At 33.7% G+C, this 27,400-nt stretch overlaps 1 protein-coding gene and 1 non-coding gene across 2 annotated transcripts in view; one reads left to right on the forward strand and one right to left on the reverse strand.

The window, feature by feature from the left end:
- Positions 1-27,400, forward strand: part of GPR143 (G protein-coupled receptor 143) — a 58,825-nt gene that overhangs the window by 16,353 nt on the left and 15,072 nt on the right. The window contains exons 4-8 of the mRNA XM_051991131.1: positions 4,070-4,162; positions 6,136-6,245; positions 7,886-7,994; positions 10,274-10,391; positions 18,038-18,281. Coding sequence (XP_051847091.1) covers positions 4,070-4,162; positions 6,136-6,245; positions 7,886-7,994; positions 10,274-10,391; positions 18,038-18,281 — 674 coding nt within the window. The remainder of the gene's footprint in view (positions 1-4,069; positions 4,163-6,135; positions 6,246-7,885; positions 7,995-10,273; positions 10,392-18,037; positions 18,282-27,400) is intronic.
- LOC127558418 (U6 spliceosomal RNA) lies at positions 14,484-14,586 on the reverse strand. The gene has a single exon (XR_007952814.1). It is a non-coding gene; the product is annotated as a U6 spliceosomal RNA (small nuclear RNA).

Below are 27,400 nucleotides of genomic sequence, written 5' to 3' on the forward strand. Positions count from 1 at the left end.
TCAAAGGCAAGGTTAGGAGGGAGCTATAATGTTGAGTTTGACAAGAATTGGAAGATTTGCCTGATTAGAAGAATATGTGAAAAGTAGTAAAATGAGATGAGAATGTCAAGGTGCATAGATTGTGAAAGGCTTTAAATATCAGATTGTGGAGTTTGTGTTTTAAGAGGTTGACAGAGTCAGATCTGAACTTTAGTATTATCAATTCTTATGATTCCATGAAACTGCACTTGCAGTGGGATCTATGAATTCATTTGAGAGGCAAGAATTTTACTAATGGAAGCTATGAGTTTCAGAAAACTTGTAAGCTGAATCATTTGGAAAGAAAGTAGGAATCAGAGGGAAATGATGACACTACTGTTTTATCAATTACTATGGATTAAATTGGACAAGAGAAGATTGGTGCTAGGAAGACAAATTAGGAGGTTATTGCAATAATCTAAGGAAGATAGGGCAAGTAGGTGAGCAGTTGTGTGAAGATGAGATAATTATCAAAGATTTTTGGAGATAGAATTGACAAAAAGCTAAAAGACGAAGGCATAGAAGAAAACCTAAAAAAACCAGTCATCCTTAGCTGGTAGACAGGGAGAAAAAAAGGAGCCAGGATTGAGGAAAGGGGACTGAGAAGGTGGATGTATAATCAAGAAGGAACAAGAATCTTGGAAGCCTAGGGAGGAAAGAGTAGTTAGGAGCAAGTGGTGGTTGATAGTCAGTGCAATCTGACAGGGCAAAAATGTGTCCTGAGGTTTTAGTAATTGGGTTTAGCAATTGAAAGAATAAAGGTGCAGTTTATAGATTAGGGGAAAGATAGTAGAGTGAAACCAAGAAATACCTGAAGAAAATTAGAACTAGCTTAAGTCAGCAGCCTTTTCTAGGAGTTTGGCATTAAGACTCCACCTCTGAAGCTCTGGCTTTAGTTTCCTCCCTTTCTAATCTTGACCCATAATCAACCTTACATTGTCCTACACTCTTTTATCCTATATCCCCTAGTCAAACCTCAACTGGACATTCATTACAGTAAGGCAATCCCTTTTTTCCTCCTCAATTGATTGTTCCACTCCCAGCAGTGGTAGATCTAAGTTTTCTGTTTTCCCTAGTCTACTTATACTGCCTGCCCCCAATCTCTCAACAAAAGATCTCCCCTCATTAAGTTATTGAGAAAATTAAGACCAATTCACCTTGAGCTCTCTCTGTATCTCTTCTCCATATCTCAAATCCCCTTTATATATTCTTCCCCTTTCTTTTTCCCCTTCTCCTCACCAATTTGCCTAAAAGATTATTTTAAGGAGAACTGGCACAAAGTGAGTGCTCATATAGTGGTCAGATGAAGAGAAACAAGGATACTCTCAGGTCTCTCTGACCTTTGGAACTGATTGCATAACATGGGAGACTCTAGCAAAGGATTGTCCAGCTTTGCCTGAATCAAAGGAGGCACTGTACTCTATGAACAAAATAGAATTGAAGTAGCTCCAAAGAAAGGAGAGATGCTCAAATTTAGAGACATCTCTACCCCAAATGTTCACATGATCTATTTGTGCACAACCTGTGGTAGAGCATTCTAAGCTTATAGTGATCTGATAAGCCACAGATGGACACACCATAACTGGATTCAAACATAGTTTGATCACTTTGGAGAATGAAGGACAACAACTCCAGTTTCTGATGAAGAGGTAGTGATTCTTCTCTATCAAGCCAACTTTTTACTTGTATCCTTGCTCACTTCCCTTATTTCCACTATGAGATTGACCCCTTAATTGTTTCCTCTTTAAACTTAAATCTTTTCCTTATTTAAAACTTTTCATTGACCTTATCATTCCCTCAAGCTATAGTTCTATACCTCTTGCCTTCATTTCTCTCACCATTTTTTGTTTGTTGTGAAGTCTCTGGTAAGGAAGTAATGCTGCTCAGAACATAATATTTTCATCTTTTTTGATGGTGATTGTTGTTTGCTTGCTTGTTTTTTCTTTCTCACTTTTTCCCTTTTGATCTGATTTTTCTTGTGTAGAATGATAAATGTGGAAATATGAAAGAAAAAAGAAAAAAAATGTTGCTAATAAAACTAAAAATAGTGACCTCATCTAAAAGTAGAATTCCATACCTATAGCAGCCCTGTCATCTTTTTTTTTTTTTTTTTTAAGTAACAGAAATTATTACTTCTCTCTTCTATTCTCTACCCCATTGGAAAAGGAAAAAAATTCTATGTAATAAATATGGATAACCAGTCAATAAATATTAAGCATATATTGGGTAGTAGACATTATGCTAAGTTTGGAGATTAAAAAAACAAAGAAGCAAAAGACAGTCCCTGCCCTCAAAATACTTACAATTTAATGGAGGGATTGTGTGTGTGTGTGTGTGTGTGTGTGTGTGTGTGTGTGTGTGTGTGTATGTGTGTATGTTGAGGGGTGGGAAGGAAGGATAAGGAGATGAATGAAACTAACTCCTTAATAGGAACTCTGCAGACTTGCTGATGAAGCCCAGAAAAGAATTTTATTCATGATCTTGCAAGAACAGGTATCTAGAAATAGGCACATTCTGAAAGGGTGTCCTATGTTCCCTGTCCTGGAAGGAAAATCCCTTTTCTGATTCCCCACTGATTGGGTATTATGGAGGTTACAACCTATCCAGAGTACCTAATTCTTCCACATGAGACGCCCTCCCTAATTACATCTCCCATCTGCATGCACTTCCCCTTTCCTTATGCCTTATTTGGTCATATTTCCCAGTAACTGTAGGTATAAGTAAACATATTGGCAAAAAAAAGTTACGTGTTCTTTATCACGTACTTATTTACAGGTGTGTTATAATACAGGTATTTACAAGTGTCTTGTCACATTGATATCCCCACATCTCTACCACAGGCAACATCTCTAATCACATTTTCTACATGGGACAAATTGCAATCAAATATATGGAAAACAAATTATAAACAGCTTAAATAGGAAATAATTAAACAAAAGAAGACAGTGGAATGAAGAGAGGAAGACTTCCTATAGGACAAAGCTTTTTAAACTGTAGGTTGTTACTCCATATGGAGTCGTGTAACTGAAGGTGGGAGTTGCACAAAATTTGGCAACAGTAAAAGGTTTCTGAATGCTCTATGCCCTGAAGTATCAAATATTCTGCCAAGATTTAATTCTTTGGGTAAAAATAAACAACTAAATATCCATCTCATTAGTATGTAAATTTGTTTTCATTTTAATAAATTGTAAAATTATACATATACCAAAGATTTATTTTAAAATAAATTTCTTTATGACTTTTTATCAATTAATGTTTGGTTTGTGTACCTATTTATAGATCTATGTATCTAGGGTTGAGTAAAAATTTCTCGAACAAAAAAGAGGTTATGAGTGAAAAAAGTTCAAGAAGCCTTGCTATAGAAGATGAGATTATAGTTGGGAATTAAAAGAAGCCAAAAAGAAAAAAAAAAAAAAGACTTTATAGACTTTAGGAGGAGTCTTAAAACCTTTGTGTGACTCTATGCAGTTTTGACCAGATTTAGCTATTAATGGCTCTCCTTTAAGTAGTAGAGCACTGCAACATGAGGGACTTAAAGGAGGTCAGTAGTTGGAGCAGAGGATGTAATCAAGTCTGAAAGCAAAAATTAAAATTTTTTTATAATATTGGTATTGTAGTATAAGTAGTTCTTCTGGCTTAACATTTATAATGTTTTATAGAAACATTGTGTTTTGAGGGAAGTAGAGCTATGTTGTTGTTGTTGTTGTTTTTTATTGCAATTAAAATCTTTCACTGAGAACATTTCCTCTACCATGATTATAGCAACTCCTCTGCAATTTATATTCAGAGAGAGTTGTCTAAGACATTAAGAAGTTAAAAGATTTATCCAGGGTCAAACAGTTTGTATGTGTCAGAAATGAGACTTGAACTCTGATTTTCAGTCAGCTTTTTTTCTTCAATATCATACTGCTTCACAGGGCTAGGTCAAAGTTTGTTTTAAATTAATTCTTTTCCTCATAAATATCTGTAGATGGTCCTTTTGATTTCTTTCAAAGTGTCATAACATCATTTCCATGTATATCTAAGTTTCTTTTTCTCACTTTCCTCATAGTACTATTCTGCTCTACCACATAATGGCATGGGGCCTGGCAATCCTTCTTTGCATAGAGGGTATTACTATGCTTTACTACCCTTCTGTCTTCAGGTAAGAAATTAATTTATTGCAACTCAATAGGGGTAAGGATTTATTTATTCAGGAAATGAATGAGTAAAAATAGAAATGTTAAATCAGGAAGATCTGAAGCAGCAGAAGAAAACTAGAGGAAAAAATTAGGAAATCAACTTAAGCCCTATTTTTACCCAAAGATATGGGATCATTCAAGGACCTATCATTAGCAAATTGATCCCTACTTGGAAGAAATATAGCTGCTACAGTTGGGAATCCCTCTATAATACAGCTGGTTGTACTTATGATGTATTCATGCTGTCAGGGACCCCCAATTGGTCAGTCAAAAAGTATTTTATTATGTGCCAGGCACTGTGCTAATCTCTGATGAGACAAGGAATGGCAAAAATAGTCTCTGTCCTCAAGGAACCCATATACTAATGGGACTTATACTAATGGGGGAGACATGTAAATAAGTAGTCACAGATAAAAAATATACATAACATGTGGAAGTTACTCTGAAAAGTGAAAGCATTAATGGTTTTAAGAAAGTGGCCTTTTAGCTGAGTCTTGAAGAAAGTAAGGGAAATAAAGAGATAAAGAGGTAAGTGGTAAGGAAGAGAACCTTCTTGGCATTAAGAATGGAAACAGAATGTGGAGTGTCATGTTTGAGGAACTGCAAGCTGGATCATAGAGTTCATGGAAGTTTAAGAAGACATGAAAGGTAGGAAATCCAGATAATGAAGAGATTTAAATCCCCCCCCCCCAAAAAAAAAAGACTTTAGAGACTTTAGGAGGAGTCTTAAAATCTCTATGTGACACTATGCAGTTTTGACCAGATTTAGATATTAATGGCTCCCCTTTAAGTAGTAGAGCACTGCAACATGGGGCTCATTAATCAAAATCCCCCAAATCTCCTCAAGATGGGCTTATATAACATAAAGATATATTTTATTTATTTATTTTTTTGCCCCCGGGATAGGTGTATGTATTCCTTGTATGCTTCATTTTACTGAGCCTACCTGGCATTTCTTTTGACCCATATAGTAGAATTCTATCCTCTTTTTGGTATGGGAGAAATGGATAGTTATATCTTATCATTGGTCACATATCCACAAACAAAATACAGTCCATTGTGTATCTCTCTTTGGCTTGATTTTGTAGCTATGAATTCTTGGATATGAATTCTATGGATTCTCCATAGTTTTTGAGTTTTTTCATAGTTTTCATGGAGGAAATAAGGAACAATCTCCTTAGTGACATGATGGCTAAGTCTGGAAAATTATGGATAGATAATCTGGGACCTGACTCCCAAATGGAAGTGGTTCCAGAAAGAACTTACCATTGAGAGAAGGGACTAGTAGGAGGGCAGTCACAAAGCTGCTGAGACATGATAACTAAGTCAATAATAGGCCTTTCCCTCCTTTCCTCATTTCTTCTCTTTGTTTTATATAGTCTCTTTATCTTTTACCTTATTGGGCTATCTTGTTGACAGATATTCCTGTGGCAGTAATCATCAAGTCCTATGTCTTTTATTTTCATGACATGTTTCTTTGGGAATAACTTACTTCTTAGTCATAATGGTCAGAATGGTTTTCTTTTGGAATATAAAAAACTTACTTTGTGAACTAAGTCTTTTGTTAATTCTTGTGTTTTCTCTCCTTTCCTTGAAGGGCTCAGTGGAAAGTCCATCATGCTCCAGTCTGTCCCTTCCTTCCTTATTATTACCCTACCAGGAGGATTCTTTTACTCCTTTCCAGGTTATAATACGTGGGATCACTTGTTTAAATGACAAGTGGAAACATAATGCTCTTCTTCCTGATTTACTTAGTATTTGTAGCCAAAATAAATGAGCCATATTTCTTTTGAAGTGAGTCAGAAGTAAATTTGTTATTTTTCCTCCTTACTTTCATTAGCTCTTCTCAGCAGTAAGCTGAGTAGTCTAATATAAGCTAACAAAATCAGAGCTTCAGATATCAAAAAACAAATAACTTTTACTTTTCCCCCCTCAGTTGTGAAAGTGGCCTGGAGCATGCAGTCCCCCATTATGTGACTACGTATGTGCCACTCCTGCTAGTTTTGTTGACCAATCCCATCCTGTTCCAAAAGACAGTTGTGGCAGGTAAAGGTGATAATGCTTTACTAGTTGGTGGGTAACAGACATTTTATGCCTCTAATGCAGACAATGGAGTAGATGCAAATTTTAATCAAGCATTTTGTAAATGACTTCAGACTTGTGGTTATTTCCCTTTGTCACTCTAACTTGTAAGAATACGAAATAGAAAGTTTATCTATAAAAAGAAAATGTGGGCTAGCAAATTAATATGAACTATAAAATCTTCAGTCACAAAGCAAGGTAGCATGTGGGACACTCAGAGAAGCTGCCCTAAGTCCAAGATGTTCTAATGATTAATATCCACTCAAGACCATAGTTCACAAACCCCCACCAATGTATTTACATTTACTAGTCATTCAGAGGACATAATCAAAGTAAAAACATTTATTTAAGAACTAGTATAGTAAGAAAAGTAGCAATAGATTATTTCTTTCTTCCCCCTCCTTCCTCTGCCTAGAACTGCTTAGAAGAAATAGGGCATATTATGGCAGAGATACAAATCAGTGGAAAAAATAGAAATTCATAGGGGTTATCTGTGGTTCAGACACCTAGGGATACATGTGGCCAGGGTACATGAATGTTTGACTCCAAAGCTTCAAGATTGCTGATATCATTTGGTATCATTAGCTTGCTTCCCAGTGCTTCATTCTGCTAGTTTCTATTAGGCAATACTCCAAATTTATGATTTCTTCAGTGGCCCTTGTCACTTAGTTCCAGTCAACAAGAGTACAGTGATTAGAAAACATATACCTGATAAGACCATTCATTCTGTAATCATAACCAGACTACGTTCAGCTAACAAAAATAATTCAGAGTGAGTCCAGACTAAGGATGTCTTTTCATCTCAATCCTATGCCTCTGATCAGGCCAGATAGTCCTTAGTCCCAGAATGAGTTGAGGTTTAAAATTCCCAAATTTTTTTCTGGTTTGATATGCAGATTAATTTGAATCAGAACAAAAAGATGAGTGAATTAGATAAGATCACTGATCTTTATTCTATATCCCTGCCTTTATTATGTGTATCTATCAGAAGTAAAACCTGTCTAGATTTGGTACTACATTTTGATCTCAAAAAACCTGTTCACTATATTTTGATCTCAAAAAACTGTTCAAATTAGACTCATATACTAGGATGAAGCTAGAGAATTTTTATATAGGGCTTTTGTGATATTTATTGAGAGGGAATTGAATTTTTCAGGAATCAATTACAAGGCTTTAATTTGATGTATTCTGAATCTTCAATAGAAGCACTCAATCCTCAGACAATCCTAAAACAGTTTCTTACATCCTAGAAAATGAAGTATATTAAAGAAACAAGTATTTCTAATTGTAAGAAGTTCATATTACATCGAGATACTGCCATGTGTGAATTTAATTGTGATTCATTCAGGATTTCCCTGTACAATGTTACATCATAGTATGGTAAATATAATTCAGTTATCATTTTCCATATATCCTATAGGGAAGGTAGCTTTAATGTCCTGGTGGAGTTTCTCAGTCTTCTGCACTGCCCCCAAGTTACTCTGCATTTGAATAATTTAGAAGCTCTTTGGGTTACATCTAGCTTTGTCTTTTTCATTATCATTGTATCATCTCTGTTAATAATGAACAAGATCATTTAAGTAGTTCTCTTCTATTCTTTTCAGTGGCATCTTTACTCAAAGGAAGACAAGGCATTTATACAGAGAATGAAAGGCGGTTGGGAGCAGTGATTCAAATTCGTTTTTTCAAAATTATGCTAGTGTTCATTATTTGGTAATGTCTATTTTACACATTCTCATTATTGCAATGGGGAGGGAAGATTTGAAAGCAGCTTGCCATTTTTCTTGATCCAGCTGTGACCTGGATGTTTCAAAGAGACGTCTTTGGAAAGGAAATCTTTGAAACTTGTGTGAGATACCCTTTGAGGAAATGGAGTGAGAACAGGAAAGCAAGTTCACAATACACAAACTTTTGGAAAACTATTCAGTTTTATTCAAGCATATGCAAAGTTCATGAAACAAGGAGTCCCAAGTTTAGTTTCCAAACTTCCCAACCATCTGCATCCGGTATTTCACCCGTTGGCTGGAGTTAGCCTTAGGTTATAGCACTTTTAAAAGGCTTGAAAGAATCACCAAATGATATTCTTCTCTCAGCTAGAATTTCTGTATCTGAGAACAGAGACAAGTTATCACTAGTAACTTGCTATGGTGGGATGACTCACAGTTTAGCTAAGAGCAGAAGGTAACAGGGTCTTAAGTAGGTGCCCTTTAAAATAGAATTGAAATCAATAGGGAGAGAGATTAATTTCAGAAAGCTCTTTACTATGGTTAAATGATACTTCCAGATACAGTATAGGCATCTGTAGTATTAATAATTTACCTGACATAATGAGTGTCTAGATAAACACTACCAGAAGCATACATTTTCTTACTGTTATGAAAATTGGCTCACTCTTCCAAAGTCCACTAAAACTCTTTGCCAGTTACATTTCTAATATCAGATTAATAGACATTATTTAGGTCTTGATTATATAGCCTAAGGAGAAAATAGAAAAGATTTGGAAAATATTCCACAATAATCCTGTGAAATAAGGTTGTCATTAATTATCCCCATTTTGTGGATGAGGAAACAGAGACTATGGGAAGTTAAAGTGACTTGCCTAGCTCATTGAGCCTAAGTTGCTGAAGGCCAGATCCAAGCCCAGCCCTCAATCTTCCCTATCCTCTAGAAAAAGCTCCTCCCACCTAAAGTCCAACTCTAATATCTCCTGGTAGAATGGAGGTAACTCTGGTTTCTTTGTGTCAAAAAAACTCAAATTCTAGCAGGAACTACCAAGATAGAAAAAATCCCAGTACTGGAATGCTAATAGTTTGGGAGACAGAATGACAGAATGAGTTTAGGGTCAGAATTCCTGGGCTGGAAGGCCCTTTTAGGGCTCTTTGTGAGGTTTCTAGCTCTAGATTGTTGTGTATCTATTTTTTGAGGATCAACCTAACTAAATTCAGAGAGATTTCTTATTCAAGGCTCATTAAATTAGCTCATTTTTTTTAACCACAAAAACTCAATGAAGATTATTTGCTAGGATATAAAAGGATTGCTTCAAAAGAACATTGACTTTGGATTTAGCAAAGGTCTGGGATCAAATTCTGCCTCTGACACATAGTGGACATTTAATAAATACTTATTCCTTTCCCTATTCCCCTGTGTGATGATGATCAAGTCATTTAACCTTTCTGAGTCAATTTCTCCATCTATAAAATGGATAAAATAATAACTATAATAAGCCTGCCTCCTCAGGTCATTATGAGAACTAAGTAACACAATATTTTATTTTTAATAATAGCCTTTTCTTTCTTTATTTTTCAATAATAGTTCTTAATTTTCAAAATACATTCACCCTTGCAAAACTTTGTGTTCCAAATTTTTCTCCCTCCTTTTGCCCCAACACCCTCCCCTAGCCAGCAAATAATCCAATATAAGTAAAACACGGTAAAACGATAGTTAAAAAAAAAAAAAAACAGACCTTAAAATGCTCTATAGTATCAACTGTATCTTTTTTCTCCCTTCTTTCACCTTTTCCTTCCCATTCTTTCCTCTCTCTATCCCTTTTTCTTCCTTTCTCCTTTCTCTCTTCACAAATGAAATCATAGATCTTTGAAAGAAAAAAAAAAATCTTCCAGACAAATTCTAATTAATCTTATATATAGCATAGTAATTTTACCCTGTGAGAAAGCATAGAATACAAGCATGTTGGGAGGGGGAAGATCATTAGATTTTGTTTTCTTTGTTTTAGACTGAGTCAAAGAACTTAACATTTCTTTTTTATTATTATTATGGCTTTTTATTTACAAAATATATGCATGGGTAATTTTCCAGCATTGACCCTTGCAAAACCTTCTAGAACTTAACATTTTTTGATCTAATACCACTACAGTTATTTTTGCTGCTGACTATGTCAGCAGAGTAAACAGACTTATAGTTTCTTGATTGTAGTCACCACAATCATCTTTAAAAACTAATTTTTTTTTTATTATGTACTTTTGTCCTACCAGTTGGTTGCCGAATATCATCAATGAAAGTCTTTTGTTCTACCTTGAAACACAGCCAGATATCAATGGAAGCTCTTTGAAAAATATTAGAAATGCAACCCTGATCACATGGTTTACTATGGTAGGTCAACCAGATTTTCATCTTTCTTATACTTTTAAAGGACAGGGAGACCACAGATTGTAGAATTTAAAGCTTGAAAGACTCCTAGAAATCATCTTCTTTAATTCTCTCATTTTATAGATGTGGAAACTGATACCCCAAAATGATTTGTATATTTATAAATTTGTATCTGGGTTTGGTATTATGCCCTATTTGAATGTGCGAGACACATTTTTTAAAACAGTTCTAAAACAATCCCAGTTGATAACAGGGAGTTAGAACTCAACTTGTCCTATTCCTCTGCTGTGTTCTACTGACTCTGTGTGTAGAACCCTGGCACACAAAATCTGAAAGAGGCCATTAAAGAGTAAGGACATAAATTTCTAGTTTCTTTATCAAAATTCATTAGATATTTACAATAGCAAATTATCTATTAGAATTTTTTTTGCATTCAAATTAGGGTCACTTTCTAGCTGCAATTTAAAGATGTCACTGAGCTGAAGGAATTTAAAAATGAAGAGGGAGAGACTTGATTAGTTTCTTCTACCAATTTCCATCCTTCATTTGATGGCAAATAGTTTTCTAAATGAATGATTATTCTACAATAATCCTTATCTCTTATCCCTTATAGAGAGGAAAAAAGTAAGCCCATAAATAAGATTTAAAAGAGATTTAGTAAAAGCTATTCTGTACAACTCCAGGAAAAGTGTGGGATGTTACAGGCCCCCCAAACCTGCCAAATTGCTTCTAGATTTGGAGAAGGGAATAAGAATTTAGCTAACATTTATTATGTACTAGGCGCTGTGCTAAATGCCTTACAAATATCTCATTTGATCAGGGTAATAATGTTCCATTTTCATAAATTGGGGTAGGGTTTGATAATTCCAAAGTTGACTTTCTAGTATGCCTTTTTCATGTAGACAGTACTTTCTCTGAGGTAGTTCACTTTATTTGCTCTCACACTCTTAGGTTGGGTCCTCCAAAAGGTGGCTGCTAGTCAAAGGCTCAAGTAGGATACCCTCCCTTTAGGTACTTATTTTTAAAAGTCTTGAGACCTCATTGGGAGATTTTCCATTATCAATCAGTCAGTAGGTACAATAAGCTCTCAGCAATGGCCAAGAGTACATAGTAAATGCAATAGCTATTAAACATTCCCAACATAAATCTTGGCTGCACTCTTCCACAAATACAGAAACAGTGTAGTAGAGTGATGTTGGGAGGCAGACAGGAATACATGTGGTCAAGGAAAATCTCAAGGCCCTGAAGCTCAACTCTCTATTGCCATGGATAGTTTTCTCTGGAATCCATAGTCAAGTCTGCACACTTCAGAGTTACTCTTGGCATTGAAAGACTGATTGGCACTCATTATCTGTCTGAACTGTCTTAGCTGTGCTTTAGACTATCTTGAACCCTTCAATCACTGGATGGGGTGTCTCCCTCTGGGCAAATAATTCCACTCCTAGACACTGAAGTTAATAGGGGAAGGAGAGAAAATTCTCTTCTCTACCCTTTCTCCCAAATAAGTGAAAATCTGGCTTCTTTCCCAACTACTTGTTCCTGTATTTACTGACTCAAAGTATAAACCTCCAACTTGTTCCTAGGGCTTAGCTGTTTAAAGTTCTCAGAGACGTAATCAATGTTTTTGTTCAGTCTTATGATGAGACACCTTCATTAAAGTTCTCCAAGCTGGGTGATTACTCAGGGATATCTTAAGTAGGATTTACATTCAGTAAGCTGTTGACCAAATAACCTTTACTGTCAATTCCAACTCTGATATACTGCAAATCTACTTTCTCCTGTTGCTTTTCTTACTTTTCTTAGCACTCCATAACCTTTAAGGTTTATTTTCTTCCTACCACAAAAATAGATTGCTCAGGTTTTGTCCTGGCCCACTTTCTTTAGTCTAATATATTCTCTATCTTGTTGTGCTCACCTATTCCATGGTTTCAGTGATCATCTTCATGAACATATATGTCCTAATTATGTATATATCTAGCTCTACTTAACTCATGCAAACTTTAATTTCACCTTTCCAACTCCAGACTGGACTTGTGTCTTGTATTTTCTCCTATCTGTTAAATAAATTGTGTCTCATCTCTTAGATGGTACAAGAGAACCATATGGCCAGGAAAATATAGGCAGATACCTGGAGATCAAAGGGAAGGAGTAATAAGGTAGAGAGACATAATTAGATCCAATAATTATATTTCTCCTTGTGAATCTGTTTCTGTTTGCTTTGTTCTGCTTTGGGATATGACAGGAATGTGTCGATTAAAGCAGATTACACAATCTTATTGTCAGAAAGGCAGGAAGCCTGGCCTAAATAAATTAAACTTTTCTCAGAAGCTCTAGAATCTGAGTTGTCTATGTAATGAAAGTTATGGAAAACAGTTTGATAAAGTACTTAGCCCCAAAAGTTGAACACGAGTGCTTCTGAAAAGACAAATTACTGAGGATCTTTCTTTACGCAAAGTTTTCAAATGACCTATAGAGTGTGTTCTATATTTGTGCTTGTGTAGGTAATCAAGTCATGCTTCTCTGTATTCAAAATTATTGCTGAAGAAGGTGAAAAAGTTGAAAGAACACATGTTAAACTCTCTAGTTAGTGGAAGAATGAAATGTTGGTTGAAAAAAGAGAAGAACTGCTGTGAAGAAACAAAACAAGAAAATGAATGTTAAAGGGCCAAAAAGGAGTTTTAAACTGCTTATTGACATAATGACTTAAATAGGGATTTATAGAGAATGAAACAGAAGCTATATTGTTATAGAAGTATGAAAGACTACTTGGACAAGAACAAGAATAACATAAGGAGTTTGGAAAATAGAACTGGTTTAATATAGTCAAAGGGAGGTACCTCACTTATCTAGATGTGTTCATGTACTATCTGCCAAAAAACAGAGCAGCTGAGAATTTGTGACTTATGCTGATGGTAGTTTCATCCTTCAAAAATTGAAAGAAACAACAAAGAAATTGCTGTTCTGAATCTAATTCTGACCAACATGGAAGAACTGTTGCTGATATAGAAATAATGGAAACTTTAGAAGCAAATCAGCACTCCACTGGACTAGTCAGCTTGATGGTAAGGTTAGATTTTAAGAATAAAATTCTGAAGCTACAAGGAAAAATAGTTCTGATAAGGAAGAAAAAGAATTGCATAGAGACTGATTAGGCAGTACAGCAAGTTTATTGACTGACATTGATATGCACACACATGCACATACACATACATACATCATATACACACACAGTTTAATAAGGATGAATCTTTTTAAAAATCTGCAAGTGTAATGCCGGAGAAACTGAGGCAAGATAGAGATTAGAGAGTTTTTAATACTTTGGATTTCTGAAAGGAAGAGATTGTGCTGGGGGCATGTTGTCCCCAGGGCTGATATCCAAAGCATCCAGTAGCAAATCTCAATCACACACACACACACACACACACACACACACACACACACACACCTAGATTCAAGCTCAGATAGCTAAACAAAGGCGGGGTGGGGGTGGAGTCCAAACTCTAGGGAGGGGGAAATCTCCAGGCAGGGGCCATCAATCTGATTCTGACAGGTTCGGGGGTAGGATCATAAATTCTTGAAGACTTAGAAGGAGTTAGGAGCCAGGAAGTCTGAACTTCCCCTTATCTTGAGTTTACACATTTTCAATTTATAACTTTAGAATAACTAGTCCTAAGTTATATCAGTCCTAATGATCAGGAAGGGAGTTGTAAACTAGGGGGATTAAGGCAGAACAGTTCAGGGAAACTGAGGCAGAACAATTGGGGAAACTGAGTCACGACAATAAATGGGAACTGTGGCACAACAAAAGCTCCTGTGATTGTATCAGGAGCATTAAATTTTAGAATGAGCTGGGGATGATAAGGAATACTGAGAACAACAACAAAAGATGTCTTGGGACTTTTAAAAAGATTTATCAGGAACTGCTTGGGCAAGTCATTTATTGGTGTTTTAGGCAATTCTCTAAGACTAAATTATAGAGAAGGTGCTGAAATGAGTTGCACATTCCTCTGTCAGCAACCTAGTCCTTGTATCCCAATCTTTCTTTCTTTTCTTTCTTATTTTTTCTTTTTCTTTTTCTTTCTTTCTTTCTTTTTTTTTAATATGGACCGCTTCATGAATTTGTGTGTCATCCTTGAGCAGGGGCCATGCTAATCTTCTCTGTATCATCCCAATTTTACTATGTACTGCTGAAATGAGCATGCTGTATCCCAATCTTCATTCCTATCTCTAAATCAAGAAGAATGGATGGCTACGGCCACTAGTTGGGGGATGGGATAACAAAAGATGGTGAGAAAGCTGAACTTTTCAACTTACTTTCTTTTGTTTTCCAACGAGAAATGATTATTAGTTTGGGAAAGACAGGACAAAAATAATTAACTAGGAATAGATAATCCTAAATAAGTGATATGATATGACAGCATCTTGAGGTCCTTACTGTGTTCTAGTGACTGGAACCAGATGAATTATATACCAATACATTGAACTAAAACTGGCAGATAGATTGAGCAGTAGAATGAATGCTATATTTGTGGTCAAAGAAATTGGTTCTAGTTTGATATTCCCCATCTCTATGACCATAAGGTCAATCCCTATATTTCTCTGGATCTCATTTTTATCATCTGTAAAATGAATTTATGAGCAGGTGACCTCTAAGATCCCTTAAAATTCTAAATCTAATTCCAAATCACATAGTTATCCATGAGATCTTAAGCAAGTCATTTAAATTTTTGTGCCTCAGTTTCCTTATGTGTAAAACAAGGACATTAGATTTGATTATCTCTGAAATGATGTTGATAAATGTTGAAAATGTATGCTTCTTTGCCATCTATATCTCACTCCATTTCCTCTGATAAAAGGGAAGCATTCTTCATTATTAATCTTCTGAAGGCATTATCAGTCTTGCATTGATCAGTTCTGAAGTCTTTCTATATATATATATATATATATATATAAACAATAACGCATTCTCTTCCTGCCTTCATCTCTTAAAATCCTGTGTCATCAGCTCAAGCATCACTTTCTAAATAAAGCCTTCTTTCTCCTTCCAGCTGCTAGTACCTACACTTCTCAACTCAAATTACCTCATATTTATTCTGTACAGATGTACCTAGTAGTTATTGCAGATTCAGTTACAGTCCACCTCAATAAAGCCGAGTCCCAATTTTTTTTGTTTTTGAATACATATGTGTGTGTGTATATATATATATAATATAGTAAATGATAATATAAACATTTATTTATATAAATATATCATGGTTATGGTTTTTATATAATATATATATAAAGGTTATATTTATATTATACTTTAATTTATTAAATGTGCAATTATATATAAAAATCATATATTATTTAATTTAAAATACTTTATTGCTAAAAAAAAATTCTAACCATCACCTAAGCCTTCCACGAAAGGCTTCATAACCTTTATGCTGGTGGAGGATCTTGCCTTAATATTGATGGTTGCTGATGGCTGGTGGTTGCTTAAAGTTGCAATGGTTGTAGCAGTTTCTCAAAACAAGAAAACAATGAAATTTATCACATCAGTTCATTCTTTCTTTCACTTGAACACTTAGAGGCCAGTGCGGGGTTATTAATTGGCTTAATTTCAAAATTATTGTGTCCTAGGGAATAAAGAGGCTCTAGAAGAAGAGATGAAAAGGTTCATTGGTGGAACATTCATAACACATACAACATTTATTGAATAAGTTTTTCATCTTATACAGTTTTGTGACACCTCTAAACAATTACAAAAGTAATTGTGAATTACAATAATAATTATAAAAAAGCTTCAAGTAATATGATAAATAACAAAATATGACAGAGACATGATGTGAGCATATGCTGTTGGAAAAATGGCAGGAATAGACTTGTTTCATGTAGGATTGCCACAAACTTTCAATTTGTTTAAAAAAAATGCAATATCTGCAAAGCACAATAAAATAAGATATACCTATATATATGTATGTAGATAGCACTATAAATCATAGGAATCTTTCTGATTCTGCTTACTAATTCTTCATCAGTACACAAACAAATTTCCCATATTTCATGATTTCCTATAGTACAGTAATATTCCATCACATTTCCAGACCACAAAATTGTCCATCCTTTCCCTACTCAGTGAAAACCTGGTCCCCACCTCCATCCCAATTCATTGTTAGTATAAAAAGAGTTGTTTACAAATATCTTTTGTATATATGGAAAGTTTCCCTATGTCTTTTTAAAATAATTCCTTGGGAATTATATGCATAGCAGTGGTATCACAGGATCATAGGGTATGTGTAAATTAATGACTTTGGGGATATAATTTCAAATTGTTTTTTTAAATAGTACCATTGATAGTATACTTGGGAACTTCTCTACTTAAAAATGACTTTGTTGTTAATTTGATTCATTGTCATTTTTATGGTGTAGGGACCTGAATGTTAACTGGTAATAACTTTATGAGAAGACTGGGTTGACTCTCCAAGCCAACCAGCAGAAAATCAGTCAAGTGCTCATTAGCTCTTAGGACATTCTGAGAGAATAGCAGTGACAGCCACCCTCTACCCTGTCTTTAAACTCTTGTTTCCTTCAAAGTGCCTCCTTAATAGGTCTTTCCATTGTTCTGGAAGCACAGGCATATTGAATAGAATTTGGGTTCATTCACTGCTCCTCATGGGATAATACACTTTCTATACTTATTCTTTTATACTAACTGTACCCCATTTATGAAGTGTACTCCTTCTTCATCTTCACCTCTTAAAATCCCTTGCTTTCTTCATAACCCAGCTCAATCACAATTTTATAAATAATACCTTCCTTCTTCCAGTTACTAGCACCCACCACTGTTTCCAAAATTACCTTGAAATATATATATATATATATGTATGTATGTATGTATGTGTACACACACACACACACACACACATGCACATATGTGTCTGTGTATCTGTGTGTGTCTGTGTATTTTGTCCCTATGCACTGAGAAGTAGAATGGTATCATGGGGATCTGGTCTGGGCTCAAATCTTATCTTTCATACATACTGATCAAGTGATACCAGGCTAGTCTTTTTACTTCTTAATCAGAGCTGTGCTGGAACCAGCTTGAACAAGTATATTGTGAGAACTCATCTGAAAATTTTCTATGTGAACATTTACATCTCAGAAATCTACAAATTACATTTAGACTTAAGAAAATGATGGAGAAAACATGAATGATGCAGATTAAACTTCAAGGTGTGTTCTGGGTATATTTTCCTCCTAGAGAATTGGTTAGCAAACATTTACTAATATATTTCTACTTTTTGTTCTAGGAAATTTTTTGAAATGGTCAGTTGCAGAGAGTGTACGGACCTGTATTATAGCAGTTTGCTGATCTGGGAGACTCTTGAAACCAATGAAATTACAAATCCATTCCCTATCACCCATATTCTGTATTTTCCTATTAATGCAATATCCCCCCCTCCCCACATTGTAAACTTTTTGACTGTGGGGTTCATTTAATTTGTTGTTCTTTGTAGTCTAAGAGTTTAGCACAGTATCTGGCACATAGTAAGCACTTGATAAATGTTTGTTGATTGCTTGATTTGGATAAACTATTTATCTTCTCAAGGCTTGCATGGGGTGTTACACTGACTGTCTTCTATTCCTCCCTCTGCATCTCATAGGGAATACTGAACCCACTGCAAGGCTTTCTCTTTACCTTGGCTTTCTATGGCTGGACAGGATGCGAATTGGATTTTAAATGTCAAAAGAAAGAGATACAATGGGAATCTTTGTCGACTTCAGTTGTTGAACATGCTTACATCTCACAAGTTGGGTCCTCCCTCAACTATGAAAATTATTCTCCCAAGAAGACAGTGGTGCTGAATGGACATAATTCTGATGAAGCACTAGGCATGCTGTCAGAAGGTAATATAACTAATAACAGTGACAGATTTCTCTCAAACTCTCCTATTTATCAGGGTTGGTAATCTCCACGGAACACACAGCGCCTACTTATTGCTGTGAACCTAGAAGGGTTTTGTATTGTGATAACAGAACTCCAAAGCATAACAATACTCATTTTCTGATTCTTCTGTATGGGAGATGTGGTGTTAATATCTATAATCAATTTCCTTATTAGAATCAAAAGAAATGAATTTTATGGGATTTAAAAAAAGAATAACTATGTGTGTATATGTAGATATATACACACATACTTTTTGTGTATTATGTGTATACATATGCATATACATATCACATACATGTATATATATTCATATAGGTTCAATGTAGGTAATATAACTTTTTATAATGCAGTTTTGCTTATTTATTAAACAGAATAGAATTGTTAGGTTTTTTCCTTATTCTTCTGATTAGCTCTTGTGTTGCCTGATACTGAAAGTGTAAGATAAATGGTGACTCCAGACCCTTTACTAATAAAATGGGTAGTCAGGAATTAGCACAATTGAGACCTTTACATTTTAGTTTGTCTTCATAACTGAACTTTGGATGTTTCAAACTAATTACTCTTAAAAGACTTAGAATTGTTCTGTGAGGTTTTAAATGTGTTCTTCTCATTTAAATATCAGAGAAGTTTCCTCAGTATGTGTAGACTGGGGAGACAGGAAGGGGGAAAAGTGGGTCCAAGAGAAATATAATATTTGACCAATTTAAAACTCATGAATCATTTAACATTGTCTCAAGCAGACTCCTCTCCTTGACAATTTTAACTGTAGTAAATTCCTTTGGGAAAATTAGGAAAATCAAAATGATATCCAAGTGCGCTGATATTCTGTTTCTTTATTGCAAGACATTTTTCCTGTGGGGTTAACTGATGTCTGAGTGCTTTACTAGGACACCTTGTCTCACTCTGCATCTTTCCCATTCAGTCTGTTCAAGCTTGTCAGAAGCTTGAGTACAAAAAAAAGTGTGTATGCTTTGTATTAGCATGTTATTTGAAGGGGAAAACAGAGACAAAATACCATTCTTAGTGCTATGAAAGGCCTTGTGAAAATTATAGGTTGTTTTCAGATATATCTCTGGAAGTTCCATCAGAACTTAGCTGATTTCTCAAGACCCATTTGGAACTTTTTTCCCCTTGCTAGTCACATATAAGAGGGTATTGGGTTATTTTTTTTTTTTTTTAAAGAATGCTTCACTTTATGGGTAAAAGAAAATGATGAAGCCCCATGGTGAAAGCCTTAAAGAGTTATTGTTTTGTCCTGACTGTGAGACTTGAAGAGAGTCACGGAAATAGTTTTGGCTAAAATAAAACAAAGTTCTGTTTGTTTCTGAAATCTAGGATCTAGTACAAATATTTCACCAAGAGTGAAGGAAATACTAAGAAGACAGAATTATTGTTTACAAAAGTTGCTGACCCTTCCAGGAAGGGACAAAATAATTAGAGTTTGGAACAGTTTAGAATTGGTCCTTTCCTCCTTCTTTTGCAAATAGGGGCAGTTCAGTCCTACAAAAATGTCAGATTCTCACACATAGATTCTAGAATAATTTTCTGCATCCTTTTCTCTGTAGAAAAAATTGGAAAAGTTTTTTTAAAAATTGTGCTACTCAATCAGAGCAGCTATGGTTTAATCTCTGGTTTAGTTAGTACTTCTCACTAAGTCTTCAAATTTGAATGAATGTATGTTCTTTTCTCAAGATGCCACAAACACTACATTTTGTTTTCTAAGTCTCAGCAAAATCTGTGCTATTGCTTGGATTAGGGGAAGCAGGAGAGGAAATTCCTTAAGATGTTTTTGAGTTCATATAACTTAAAAAAAAAAAGAAAGAAAGAAACTGCTGAACCTTGACGTTTCATTAGCTTTCCATGAGAAATGGAAAACTACAGAGTTTGAAATAATCTCGGCTGTATGGAAAGGGTGACTGACCAACTCATTAGTCCCAGATACCTCTACTTCTCTTCACTAGGGCAGGGGGTTGAATCTGGTGCTTACAAGTAGCACATTAAGGGCTATGGGCTTAATATTGAAAAGTAGAGCAAACAGTAAATCAAAGAAAGCCCAAACCTCCCTCAAGATCACATTAGTAAAATGTTGGGTCAAGTTAATAGAAATATAATTGCTATTGACTGAATCCTTGAACTTGTCACATTCAGAGAGAGATCAAACAGGTGCTGGAAATAATTGCTGCCAAATATAGTGGTTATAGAGTTAGCTTCAGAGTTAGAAAGACTTGAATTCAAATCCTCCCTACTAAACATACTAACTATTTAACCCAAGACAGGTCACAACAACTTTTTAAGATTGAAGAGCAAGTGAGGGAATTTCTTCTTTGAAAGTTTCCTATGCCAGTGGAATCACCAGACTTGTTCAAAACTAAAAGCAAAACCCCTTTTGCCAAGTTGGAAGAGATATCTAGTTTTTACTGACTTATAATCTTTTTAAGACTTGTTTTCTCATCTGATAGTGGACCTTCAAATATCTGCCTGAAATCTCACACTTAATTTTTCAAAGACATAATTCAAGTTCTCTTTCCTAAATATTATACCTAAAGTAATTGTAATCACTGTTTACAGAACTTTTAAAAAGTATAAATTTGCATCAAGTTTAATTTTTTTAAGGGCCCCTTCACTTGAATAATGAAGTAAATTGGACATTTTCTTCTACAATAAACTAAATATAATTAAAATATGGGAAAATATTATGTTTAAAGAGTAAAATTAAATATATTCACAATGCTTTTCTTGCCATTTCAAAATAATAGTTCTACTTAAAATGCACCATATTGTTATTAAAAATAAAATTTTTTTTAAAAAATTGCTTCATAAGTTGGCCTTTTTAGGATTTTAATTTTAATTTTTTTGTTATTTAACATCAACAAACATGGGCATTTCCATGTATAAAGAAAAACATAAAATGGATAGTATATAAAACTGCAAATTTCTATTGGACTAGCTAATCCTATTTAAAGTGTTTCATTGATATTCCATTATTCTTTCTCCCCCCCTCCCATTTGCAATCAGTCTTCAATCATCAATAAATTCACTTCCTCCTAAATCAAAAGTCCTCCTTTATAATAAAAAAAAATCAAGTAAAACAACCTATACATTGGCCATTTATAAAAATGTATATTTTTCCCAGTGTCCCACAGCATTTACTTATTTATTTGCTCATTTATTTACTTATTATAGCTTTTTATTTATAAGATATATACATGGGTAATTTTTCAGCATTGACAATTGCAAAACCTTTTGTTCCAATTTTTCCCCTCCTTCCCCCTCCTCCCCAAATGGCAGACCAATACATGTTAAATATGTTAAAGTACATGTTAAACACAATATATGTAGATATATCCATACAGTTAAAAATGTATATTTCATTATATACTTCTATTCCATTATTTCTCTTTCAAGATATAAAAAGCATTCTTTGTCATTAATCTTCTAGCTGGTCATTGCATTGATTGGAGTTCTTAAATAATTTGAAGTTGTTTTTATTTACAGCATTCTAGTCATATAAATTACTTTTCTGGTTCTGTTCATCACACTTAGCACTACTTCATGTATGTTTTCCTGGATTTCTCTGACTCTTTCATAATTTCTAATGATTCAATAAGATTCCATTATATATATTCTTATACCAAAATTTATTCAGTCATTTCTCAATTGATAACCATTTTTCTTAGTTTCTTGTTTTTTACTACAATGAGAAGTGCTAATATAAATACTTTTGTTCACAAGTGTCCTTTTCCTCTTTTTCTGATGCTTTTGGAATATAAGTCTGGTAGTGGTAAAGTTGAACCATTATTCCAAATTGCTTTCCAGAATGACTGAACCAATTCATAGATCTACCAAAAGTGCACGTCAGTGTTCTCTTCCCAGAGTCTCTCTAACATTTATCTTTCTGCTTTTTGGTCATCATTGGAAATCTGATAAGTATGAGATAAAACCTGTTTTAACTTGACTCTTATGAATGATCTGGATCATTTATTTTTCTATGCATGCTGGTAATAAATTTTTTTCTTTTGAGAACTTCTATTCCTTCACTTTGGCCACTTATTTATTGGGGAATAACTCTTTTTATACAGTGAAATCATCTCCCTATACATCTTGGATATTACATCTCAGGGAAATTTGTGGCAAAGATTTTTTCCCCATTAATGATTTATTTTCTAATTTTAACTGCCTTGATTCTAGTCAAGGAAAATTGTTCAGTTTCATATAATCAAAATTGCCCATTTTATCTTTTGTGATATTCCCTATAATTATTTAGGAAGACTTCCCTCTTTCAATGTCCAGCCAGCAGTCAAGTTTTACTGACTGACTCTATCCATAATTGATGTTATCTTCTTGCTTATTCTTCTAATTTTTTTATTTATTATATGACCTTATATCTAAGTCAGGTATATATTTATATGTTTTAGTGGTATGTGGTATGATATTTCTACCAACTTATTTCATCAGCTAGGTGGCACAGTGGATAGGGTACTGCAATACCCTATCCTAAATATAAGATATATTTAGAGGTCAAGAAAACCTGAATTCAAATCCAGCTTCAGATACTTACTAGCTATATGACCCTGGGCAAGTTACTTAATCTTGTTTATTTTAATTTCTTTATCTACAAAATAAGTTAGGAAAAGAAATAGCCAAGAAACTAAAATGGGTCACTAAGAGTTGGACATGACTGAAAAATGACTGAACAACTTTGATTTCCCTCAACCAGTTTTTTTTTTTTTTAATCTTTAATCTGTTAGTTATTTCTTGCATTTCTTGAGCTCTTTGCTATTATGTTCATTTGCTTCTGGACTGAGTGTCCATATTTGGCTTTATTTTTCTATTTCTTAATTAGTACTATATATTTTTGGTGATTACTTTTTGTCATATACTTTGAGATCTAGTACTACTGGATCCCCTTTTAATTTTTTTCTAATTATTTCCTTTGAGGTGCTTAACATTATGTTTTTCCAAATTAATCTTTTTTTTTTCTTTTTTCTTTTTCTATTTCTATTATTTTTTCATCAATTTGATTGGCATGGCAGTGAATAAGTAAATCAATTCAAAGACTGCTGTCATTTTAATTACATAAATACATTCCAACTATGAACAATTATTATATTTTTAATATTTGTCTTTTTCTGTGTTTTTTAGATGTGTTTGTATAATTCCTATGTGTATCTTGACAGATGAGCTCTCAAAAACTTTATCCACTTTGTAGTTTTCTTGAATGGAATTTCTATCTCTTCCTGATGAGTTTTGCTGGTAATATAATGAAAGGCTGATGATTAGTGAAGGTTTATTTTAGACCTACTTTTCTTGTGTTATTGTTCCAATTAATTATTTTGTGGATTCAATCTTTACAGATATACTTATAGACAATTATGTCAGTTACAAAGAGATAAATTTGTCTTGATTTTTTAATGCTTATTCTCTCAATTTCTTTCTTGTCTAATTGATATAACTCTCTAGAATATTATTAAAAAATAGCGTGATAATGGATATCATTTGTTTTATCCTTAATCTTATTGGAAAAGCCTTTATCATTTCTTCATTACATAGAGGAAGCTGATTTTTTGTTTTAGATAGAAATAATTTGCTACATTCAGGAAAGGTCCAGTTATTTCTGTGTTTTTACATTTTTAAAAATATTAGTTTGTTTTCTGAGATTGAATAATTTAGATTCTTCCTTTCTTGTTCTTTGGTGCTCTATCCATTGCTCCATCTACCTGTCCCTTCTTTCTTCTTCACCTCCCTTTATTTTAACGAACAATTCAATGCAGATTGTTTGTTATAGAGACACATTTCCCCCTAAAGACTGTTCTGACTGCATCCCAAACATTTTTTCCTGCTTTGAAATTTATTTCTTCTTTGATTTTCAAAATTTCTAATTTTCCACTTAGTAGGAATGTTTTGATTTGATTGCTTTTCTAGCTTTTTAAATTGTTTGCCCAATTCATTAATCTTTTATTAATGAAAATGTTTATAGACACAAATTTTCTCCTAAAGACTATTTTGACTGCATCCCAAACATTTGTTACAACTCACTGTTTTCATTTTCTTTGATCAAGTTATCATTGGTTTCTATAATTTCCTCTTTGACTAATCCATTTCTTAGGATAAAATTATTTAATATTTATTTAAGTTTTAAGTTTTAATTTAAAATTAAAAAATTTTTTTTTAAATATTTAATTTTTATTTGTTTATTTATTTATTTTTGCTGAGCTGATTGGGATTAAGTGACTTGCAGGATCACACAGCTAGGAAATGTTAAATGTCTGAGGTTGGATTTGAATGCAGAGCTTCTTGATTTCAGGACTGGTGCTCTATCCATTGCGCCACCTAGCTGCCCCTAATGTGTTATTTTTAATGCTTAATATTGATTATAATTTTTTTAGTTGTGGTCAGCAAAGGATAAATTCAGCATTTCTGCTTTTTTGAATTTGTCTCAAAAATTTTAGGCCTTAACACATGGCAGATTTTTATACAGACACTATGTATATTCTTTTTTCATTTCTATCCAGCAATAGATTTAGAGATCTAACTGGAGATCTAAAATATCTAACTTTTCTAAAATTTTATTCAGGTCCTCAATTTCTTTAACAAATTAACAGATTAACAAATCTGAGGGAACACTTTGAAGTTCTCAGATGTTATATTTTTGCTGTCTATTTCTCATTATAATTTAATTTTTTTCTCCTTTAAGTACTTAGAAGCTATGTCATTTGATATATACATAGTAAGTATTGATATTAGATAACTTATCTAGTGTGTCTTTAAGCATAATGTAATTTTTCTGATTACCTTTTTTAAACCATGAAATTTTTCTATTGCTTTGTCTGAAATGATATGCCATTCTTTTCTAGTTTACCAAAAACATAATCAATTTTGCTTCAGTGCTTAATGTCAATCTTTTGTATTTCAACTGTGTTTCTTCTAAGCAATATGTTGTTGGATTCTGCATCATCTGCTCTCTTCCACTTTTATGAGGGAGTTTATCTTTTTATGCTCATAGTTATGAGCATAAATATTCCTTACACATATTCCTCTTTTTGTTCCTTGTCATTTTCTTTATAAAAGAGAATATTGTCAATAAGGAAAATTGTGATCAGTTTTAGTAATCTATAATTAAAGTGGTCTGCAGCTTTCCTCTTCTTTTCTGACCTAGACCTAGACTATTCTTACACTTTCCTTCTTTTTAATACCTCCTTATATCCACACCTTATAAAGTTTGCTTTACTCTTGACTATTACTTCACTCTGAAACCTTTCTTCCATCTTTCCCCACCTGTTTTCCTGTTGAATTTATTGTATTTCTACACCAAATTTATGTTATATGTGTGTATGTATGTATATAAAACACTTTTGTCTAGTTCAAATAAGAATTGGGTTTATATACTTATATTATAAATATATATACTGTCCTTCTTTATATATTTTCCTTTATTACCTCAATTAAGAGAACTAGCAAAAATATTACCATATAATACAAAATAACATAGAACATTATTTAGGTAGTACTATGCAATAATAACATAAGAAAGAAATCTTTTTTGGATTTAGGAATATATATTTCCGGGACTTGAAGTGAGGAAGTCTTGAATACAAATGTGACCTCAGACATATACTAGTAGTGTTACCATGGGCAATTCATTTAGCCTCTGTCTACTTCAGGTTCCTCAACTGTAAAATGAAATAATAATAGTACTTATTTCTCATGGTTATTATAAGAATCAAATGGGACAATATATGTAAAGTGAATAATACACTGCCTGGTATATAGTTTAGGCATTTAATAAAAGCTTGTTTCTTTCTTTTTTTTTTTCCCTCCTTTCTACCTTATTTCTTCCACAGTATATTCCTTTTTTGCTCTTACCTCTTCACTATCCTAAGACCATCAGAATAGAACAAAACCATTGACAAATTCTGTTTGTAATATTGAACTTCTTTATGTGAATCTTTACCTCCCTGTTTGACATTTTAAAATACTTAGGGATCTTTTTTTTCTCCCTTTGTTAAAATATCATTCAGTCAGCCAAGATTTATTAAGTATTATTATGTCAAACCCTGTGTTAAGTGCTTAGGATACAAAAGCAAAAACAGCCTCTGCTTTCGAGGACCTTACATTCTAATGGAGAAAATATAAAAATATTATATAGGCATATATATACATTAGGTGGAAGATAATTTCAGAAGGAAACTATCTAACAGCTGTAGGAGGGAAAAAAGGGGAGAGACCAGGAAAGACTTTCTGTAATTTCAGCTGAATCCTAAAAGGTGGACAGGAAACAAAAAAATGGATGTGAGGAAGAAGAGCATTTTAGACATGGGAGATAACTAATGCAAAAGCATGGGGATAGGAGATAAAGTTTCCTATAATTCATGTAGCTAAATTGTAGAATGAGTAGAAGGAGGAAAGTTATAATGGAGACTGTATTTAATCTTAGATTAGATTCATAACCAACACTTTAGAAAAAAATGCTTTTGCAGTTAACTGGAGAATGGAATGGATTTGGAAGAAATATAATACAAGGATAACAATTAAAGAACTATTGGAATAGTCCAGCCAAGGGGTAATGAGGGCCTCAATAAAGAGACTAAGACACATGCAGGAGATATCATGAAGATAAAAACATCAAGATTGGTCATCTGATTAGATATGTGACATGACTGAGAGTGAGGACTTAGGTCCATCAATATGGAGAACTTGGCTGATTTGAGAAAATGGAAAGAAATAGGGAAGTTGGGAAGAGGGGAGATTTTAGGGAGAAAGTTAATGAATTTGTTTTGGACATTTTGAGCTTGGGATGCCTTTGGAACACCCATTTGAAGATGTCCAAAAAAGCAGTTGGTAATGTGAGACTAGAGTTAGAAATATTGATCTGTAACTATCTGCAGATAGATGATTATTGAACCTATTCATGTTAATGATATCACTAAGTGAGACAGAATAAAGGGAAAAGAGAAGAGGAAAATGGACAGAAACTAGTTGTGTTGGGAGGAGCACAGTTATGATCATGATACTAAATGATGATCCAGCAAAAGAGACTGAAAAGGAGCAGTGAAATTGATAGGTAAGCAGAATCATAAAA

Source organism: Antechinus flavipes, chromosome 3 (assembly GCF_016432865.1).
Source record: "Antechinus flavipes isolate AdamAnt ecotype Samford, QLD, Australia chromosome 3, AdamAnt_v2, whole genome shotgun sequence".
NCBI lineage: Eukaryota > Metazoa > Chordata > Mammalia > Dasyuromorphia > Dasyuridae > Antechinus > Antechinus flavipes.